The sequence below is a fragment of the Dipteris shenzhenensis genome, chromosome 28 (assembly GCF_047967505.1).
Source record: "Dipteris shenzhenensis isolate YYH24624 ecotype China chromosome 28, Dip_SZ_1.0, whole genome shotgun sequence".
In the NCBI taxonomy this organism is placed as follows: Eukaryota; Viridiplantae; Streptophyta; class Polypodiopsida; order Gleicheniales; family Dipteridaceae; genus Dipteris; species Dipteris shenzhenensis.
In genome coordinates, this window is record NC_141623.1 from 33,479,336 (window position 1) to 33,487,168 (window position 7,833).

The 7,833-nt window shown below is 42.6% G+C and overlaps 1 protein-coding gene across 1 annotated transcript; it reads left to right on the forward strand.

Annotated features, from left to right (window-relative positions):
* The first annotated feature begins 2,774 nt into the window (after positions 1–2,774).
* Positions 2,775–6,874, forward strand: LOC147883476 (uncharacterized). Its single transcript, XM_087399498.1, has 2 exons — positions 2,775–6,405; positions 6,528–6,874. The coding sequence occupies exons 1-2, from the start codon at positions 2,775–2,777 to the stop codon at positions 6,872–6,874; spliced, it is 3,978 nt and encodes a 1,325-aa protein (XP_087255624.1).
* Positions 6,875–7,833: the final 959 nt, after the last annotated feature.

Sequence of the window (7,833 nt, forward strand, 5' to 3'; positions counted from 1 at the left end):
AATTATATCATTCTTATGTTCCATCACTTTATTTTATAGATTTCAATGTACTCAAAATCTATCATCTCACATGTCTCGCATTACGGTCTTGCATCAGCAAGTCTAACTTATATTATATTAAAAGAATATCTCATGATGAGATTCTAATAATTACTAACTTATATTATATTAAAAGAATATCTCATGATGAGATTCTAATAATTATATCATTCTTGTGTTCCATCATTTTATTTTATAGATTTCAATGTACTATCATTGTCTTACATGTCTCAAATGTCTCCCATTACGGTCTTGCATCCCATCATTTTATTTTATAGATTTCAATGTACTCACTATCTTACATGTCTCACATGTCTCGCATTACAGTCTTGCATCTAGTCATCTCAGCCTCTACCAATTCTTTATTCTAAATCTTTCATCCCACATTATGAGTCTGTAGTTCTATAAATCCCCTAGTAGTCGTTCATCTTCTATATCTCACCCACAGCAAACACTTCTTCCACTTTGCTCTTCTTACCTTACTCCTCTCCTCAAGCTTGCTCCTTCCATCTTGCCCGCAGCCTTGCCTCCTCTTCTCAAGCATACTCCTTTCATCTTGCCTTACCTCCTCTAGTTACCTTTCTTCACTCTCGTTACCTTCCTCACCTCGTTCGTCTTCTATATCTCACCCGCAGCAAAAACTTCTTCCACTTTACTCTTCTTACCTTACTCCTCTCCACACTTCTTCCACTTTACTCTTCTTACCTTACTCCTCTCCTCAAGCTTGCTCCTTCCATCTTGCCCGCAGCCTTACCTCCTCTTCTCAAGCATACTCCTTTCATCTTGCCTTACCTCCTCTAGTTACCTTCCTCACTCTTGTTACCTTCCTCCTCTCGTTTTTATGGATCTTTTTAAGGTAATCGATTTTGTCGAGCAAGCCATTAGCAGCATCAAAGAATGGATTGCCGAGAACCAAGGAAAGAGAGAGGAGAGAAAGCAAAATCCAGCTCCATTAACCTAGTACGAGAAGGATGACTTTGCTTGTCAGAAGGGCTTAGAGAAGGAAGAGGAAAGAAAAATAAGTATGGCTACTACTGAAATAGATAAATTGCAGTCATATAGGAGAGAGTTGATAGACTTTCAAAGTGAGATATCTTCGCGTGTGGCTCATTATGGAAGATTTTCCCCCCATGAAGCGCAAGCCATTCGGAATAAACAAAGTGTTATGTAGGAGAAAATTCATCAATCCTTACTTCTCTTCTATAATTTTAACTACATCGATGAGGATGAGATGAGCTCAGCTCTTGAATGGGTTGAATTTAGGCTAAAGACTTGAAAATATAAAATTCATCAAATTGAATGGCTGTAGTCTTGAAAATAAATTTGCCTTTCAATGAGAGTCTTATTGTAACTTTTGGTGTAATTTGCCTTCCAATGAGAGTCTTATTGTAACTTTTGGTGTTTTTCAACACCTAAATTATAAATATTGTGAGAGTTTGCTACTTCCACTTGTAACTTTTGAAAGTGTTTCCTAAACACTATTATAAATATGAAGAGAGTTTACAATTATTAAACCACTCTTTTTTGTGTAACTTATCTCAGGCTTAACTTTTGAAGGTGTTTATTAACACCATTAAATATTAAGAGAGTTTACAACAACCGAATCTTATTTTTTCATGTAACTTATCTAGGTTGCGTTAAATTTTATAATTTTAGTTTCATGTCCTTAAAAAATATATTAAAAAAATGCTTGTTTTTATGTTTTTATATGTGCTTTAAAGATTGGGTTTTTCTTAAATTTTATCTGAAAACTAGTCCAAAAGTATATGTAAAAATGAATTTGTACATTGACAAGTCCAAAATTAATGAAATAAGTGTTGAACAATAAAAAGACAATGAAGCAGATTTTGAAGATTACCATATCAGAAAATCAAAAAGATTGGGATACAAAACACGACTGAGTGATGTGGGTATATGGAATGGCTTTTAAGGTTATTACATGCATGACACTCATTCTATTGGTATACAGTTTGGAGGCTATTGTCCCAATGGAGTTCCTATCATTGAGATTTTGGCCAAAAAGATGAGCCCAAAAGAGTCTGTGCAATTCCATCAGGAGCAATTACTTCGACTAGAGGAAGACCAGATTCAAAGCCACTATACGGTCCTAGTCATCCAAAAAAGGCATAAAGCATAGGTGAACAAGAATACTCCATGGTAGTGGAGAAGCGGTAGCTCAAGTGAAATAGACGTCCTTAGTCTTACATGTACTTTGCTTTGAAAAGCAAGGCCATGGTAGTGGAGAAGGAGTAGCTCAAGTGATAGGGCATTTGTTGGATTGCCCAAGGAGGGAAAAGGCTTAGTGATGATTTTCTCGTCAAAGGGAATTGCATATATGGGTTAATGCTCAACTTATTATCCTGTGTATTTTGCCTTGACTTCAATGCCTGTGTGTGTCCCCCTAGTCCCTACTTCCACGCTTGCACCTTTTGTGATGCATCTTCCAAAACTCATCAATGTACCACTTGACTTTAGCATATTTTCTTTCCTGTCTCTCTCTCTTCCCCCAAGTCCCTACCGTGACGTTGTGATGCATCCTAGAAAATTCCTTCCACTTTCGAATGAGTTTGACTCATTTCTTTCCCTTGATCCTACAAAGTGGTGGGTGGAGACCTCATTTCCCACAAGAGAGACGTCGGAACAGCAGCGCTAGTTATTCTCCGAAGAGAGGCTCGATGGCAATATGTGTGATTCGCGAGGTATGCAATACCCACAAAGCAAGGAACGTTTGTGCGATGAAGGTCTTGGAGGGTCGCGGCCTGGTAGTGTTAATACTACTAGTACTACTCACGACCGTGGCGACTGCGGAAGAATGCAGGCGTTCTGATTTTGCAGCCCTGCTCGCCATCCGCCAAGCTCTTTCCCCGATCCTCGACAGCAGCTGGTATCTCACAACACTCTCCAACACAAGCTCCACACCACCACCTTGCTGCCGCTGGCAAGGCATCGCTTGTAACACCCTCCACCAAGTCACCTCCCTCAACCTCACGTACTCCTTCCTCGCCAGCTTTCCGTTCCCCTCCTTCAACCATGATATTGTCCAGCCCCTCCTCTCCGCCGCTGCTCGCCTCCCCAGCCTCCATCACCTCCACATCGACGGCCTCTCCTACGTCCCCTTCTACCACTTCCCTTCCGTTGCTTCCTTGTGCTCCCTCTCTCACCTCACCCACCTCTCCGCACAGGATTGCTCACTCGTTGGTGAATTCCCCGCCTGCTTCTCCAATCTCACTCGCCTTCAGCACCTCGACCTCTCCTTCAACGAAATCAATGGCGAACTCCCCTGCTGCTTGTCCAATCTCACTCGCCTTCGACACCTCGACCTCTCCCACAACCACATCAATGGCTCTCTCCCAGCACACCTCCTACAAAATCTTTCTCGCTTGCAGCATCTGGATTTGAGTTTCAACCCAATTACAGGTCAGGTTCCAGCCTCTATCGGTTCACTCTCGCAGCTGGTCTTCCTCAGCTTCTCGGCCAGCTCCCTCACAGGCGACCTGCCATCCTCTCTGTGTTCGCTATCCTTGTTACAATTCCTGCTTCTCAGGGAGATCAGCTCCTTGTCCAGCAACTTGCCTTCCTGCCTTGGTTTTCTTGTCAACCTGCTGTACTTAGATCTATCAGGCTCGGGCTTCCATGGTGGCATCCCCGAAACTTTGGGACATGCATTCAACCTCCGCGGTCTTTACCTTGAGAACAACTATCTCACAGGTAATATCCCCACAACGTTCTCTAACCTGTCCAACCTGCTCTGGCTTGGTCTCTCTCACAATCGGCTTGCTGTCGGAACTGTCCCCATTTGGGTTTCCACCCTTCCTAATTTAAGAGCCCTTAGGTTAGCGTCTTGCTTCCTCACTGGCACCATTCCGAGTTTCTTTGCCAACCTCACCTCTTTGAGCATTTTAGATTTGTCAAACAACACCCTCACCGGTATCGTGCCGGATGCTCTTTTTTCGAGTCTTTTTCACTCTCCGTATTCTTACCTGGATCTAAGCGCCAACTCGTTAGCTGGTCCTTTTCCAACTTATATCTTCACTAACGGCAGCCTCCTTCAGTATCTCAACCTTTCGTCAAATCATTTTACAGGACCTCTCACAACCTCGGGAGTTTTTTCTTGCATCTACTTAAGCTCCTTGGATTTGTCCTTTAACCTTTTATCTGGAACATTACCTGCATTCGAGAATTGCACTTCTCTTGAGTCAATTCTGCTTGGCTACAATCAGTTGAATGGAACGCTTCCGGAACAATTGTGTCCACTGGCAGTGTCATGGCGTGGGGCGCTTTCTCTCGAAAATAACTTTTTAACAGGCACCGTACCTGAGTCCATGGCCAACTGCTCTGCCTTATACTTCCTGAATCTGACTGCGAACCAGCTCTCGGGTGGGCTAAAGCCATGGTTTTCAAAGCTGATCTCAACCAACACATTGTCTGTTTTAGCTCTTGGGTCCAACCGTTTTCGAGGAGACATTCCTGATTTTAATGGAAGCTCCCTTACATTTATTGATCTATCGGACAACCGACTTTCCGGTAACATCCCTGACTTAAATTTGCCTGCTCTTTCCAGTCTTTTCGTTGGAAGCGGTAATTCACTATTAAATCCTTTCACATCTGGAGCAGGGTTAATAAAACAATCTAGGACGATTTATATCGGAACTGCTTTGCCTCCAGAATCACTACCATTCAGTGCAGAGCCAGACACTCCCCTTCCAGCTTTGGACTTGTCGAGAAATCTTCTTACGGGCAACCTGCCTCTGCAGCTCGGAGAATTAGTGGCTGTTCAGCTTATCAAGGTTTCCAACAACTTTCTCAGTGGTGCGATTCCCCTTTCTCTGGGAAACCTCACCCAGATTCAGCTTTTGGATTTGTCGGACAATCATTTCTCTGGTGCTCTTCCTAAATCACTTGGAAACTGCTCCAGCTTGGCTGTGCTCGACCTGGGGAACAATAACCTATCAGGGCCATTGACACCTGAGGTCAATAAAATCACTAGACTGCACGTAATGATTGTTTCAAACAACCGTTTACATGGACCTATACCGCAATGGATATTCAATTTCTCCCAAGTACTCCAGGTGATTCACCTCTCCGGCAACCAATTCACGGGCAGTCTTCCACAGGCCTTCGGCCTCCCGGCTTTCCGGAACTCTTCTGCTTCCAACTTGACGGGTTCCCAAAGTCTCTATCTCAGCAACTTGGAAGTTTTTGAGAAAGGCATTGTCTTGAAGTACTTTCATCTCCTTGGGGAGATGGCATCGTTGGATCTGTCCGGAAATCAACTGACTGGCGAAATCCCTTCTGATCTAGGATCCTTGATTGCCATGCGGTACCTCAACCTTTCCAATAATTTTCTAGGTGGTCATATTCCTACGAACTTTGGCAACTTGTCATATCTGGAGAGTTTGGATCTCTCAAGTAACCGCTTAGATGGCGATATCCCATCGAGTCTTACAAAGATGTATGCACTATCTAATTTCAATGTCTCTAATAACCATCTCTCGGGAAGGATACCAGAGGGCCCTCAATTCTTGACCTTCACAGCTGCTGCTTATATGGAAAACGATGGATTGTGTGGATTGCCATTACCTTCTTGCAATTCAAGTACTGGGAGTGGTAAAAGATCAGAGGTTTCTAACACAATTGAGAAGGGATTGAGAAAGCATCTAGTAGTAGGGCTTGCTATCTCATTTGGGGGTGTAGCATTTCTCCTAATTATACTACTTGCACTTGGAGCTTGCTTTTGGAGATCAAAACTACAGCGACAAAGCAAGAGATCGGAACTACCTACTATACACGAGGAGCACTTGCATTTGACAGAAGCAGAACTCTGGCATGCTACAAACGGGTTCAGTGACAACAACATCATAGGCGTCGGAGGCTCCAGCATTGTACACAAAGGTATTTTGCCAAATGGCAAAACTATTGCTGTCAAGACCTTGATGGCTTCAGTAAATGACGATCAAATCAAGAGGCTCTTCGTTGCGGAATGTCAGACATTGGGTAAAGTTCGTCACAAAAATTTGGTGCGAATTCTAGGTGGTGTTTTCACTGCTGCCAGGAAGTCATTAATTTTGGAATTCATTCCAAATGGGAACCTAGATAAGCACTTGCATGATGAGGAGACTTGTGAGCTGAATTGGTTGACGAGGCTCAACTTAGCAGTGGTAATTGCACAAGTCATGAGCTACTTGCACCATGATTGCGGGAGTGACCCAATCTTGCATCTTGATCTCAAGCCCAGCAACATTCTGTTGAACGAAGCGATGGAGCCATATGTGAGCGACTTTGGAATTTCAAGGTTTTTTAGCTCCGCACATGCCTCCCTAATGACGTCATCGGTCTTGAAGGGTTCAATAGGTTATATGGCCCCTGGTAAGCTTTATAATTCGTTTCCCTTTTGTCTGTTTGTTTGATTACTTTGCAAATAGAGTTTAGCTCTTCAACACTGTGAACTTTTCAACCTCTTACGAAGTTATGTTGGCTATATTTTGTAGAATGTGCCAATGCTATACGTGTAACTCCCAAAGCAGACGTGTACAGCTATGGTGTGTTGATCTTGGAGATGCTGTCATGCAACCGGCCAACAAGCAACATGTTTAGCGGTGATAACACTCTAATAACATGGGCACATTCAGCTATTTCACAAGGGCGGCCATTGGAGGTAGTAGATGATACGATAAGGTCCGAAGCTTCAAGTGCAAGAGGTAATAATATGGAAGAGAAAATAGGTTTGTTGTTGAGGGTTGGTCTTCGATGTTGCAAAGAGTCACCAAATGACAGGCCTTCCATGAGGGAGGTGGTGGAGTGGCTTTTGCGAATCAAGGACTTGACATTGGACTGACGCTGGACCATCTTACATGCATACCACCTTTTATTTGATGTTTATGTTGCTTCCACTTTAAGACTAGATATGAGAGTCATCTCTAATTTTATAGATCTAATGTTGTTCCTGAAAAGTTATTTGTGTGCCTCCTTGCACATCCTTTGTACATGATTGCAAAATACCAAATGCCCATGGTAGCCTAATGATAGCCTTGCCTTGACACAAGTGTATGCCATGTATATTTGGTTATAGGTTCATGTTGCCTATATTATCTTATACATTGAGAAAAATCTATATCCGAATAGATGAGTGGTTGTGGTTTGATATGCATTATTGACATTCCCAAGGTAACGACCAATTGTAAGTTATTTGGAATAGATTTGACCTTAATGACTTATTCATCTAGTGCCTTCCATTTCAAAAGCCTTGCATTGAGAATAATATGAATCCAAATAGATGAGCTATTGTGGTTTGTTGGGCATAGACTTGACCTTAACAACTTATTTCAAGTGTTTACTCAGCCTTAATTATAAAGAGCAAGATTCTTATCTGTGTTGATCCACCGTGCAAACTACAAAATAATTGTTTGAATACTTCCTTGAACATGTACTGGTTTGTAGAGGAGCATTCAAGCATGCACTCATCACTGGGTTGCATAGAGTGATTGTGGTCACTGACATGAATCATGAGATGTCTGATATCCTTTTTGCATGACATGGCATAATTTACTTGGTGCCCAGTTCTTGGCCGGTGACCGGTGTGTGCACATTGCCTAGCTGGAAGATGCCCTCTCTTGCAATCCATAGGTAGCCTGTCACAAACATTCCTACTCTATGCTTGGTTGCACAACAGGCATCGTCAACTAACACGGTCTATGTTGTGTGGGTGAAAACCATATGAAGATCGGTGACATGAGTAACCAGAAAAAGTATGGAAAGAGAACAACCAGATTGTAAAGAACTTTTATTAATAAGAAG

Excerpts from the sequence above, each read along its gene's own strand:
- LOC147883476 (XM_087399498.1), top strand. The coding sequence starts at position 2,775 with ATGAAGGTCTTGGAGGGTCGCGGCCTGGTAGTGTTAATACTACTAGTA. Across the intron at positions 6,406-6,527 it reads AATAGGTTATATGGCCCCTG|AATGTGCCAATGCTATACGT; the intron begins GTAAGCTTTATA and ends TATATTTTGTAG.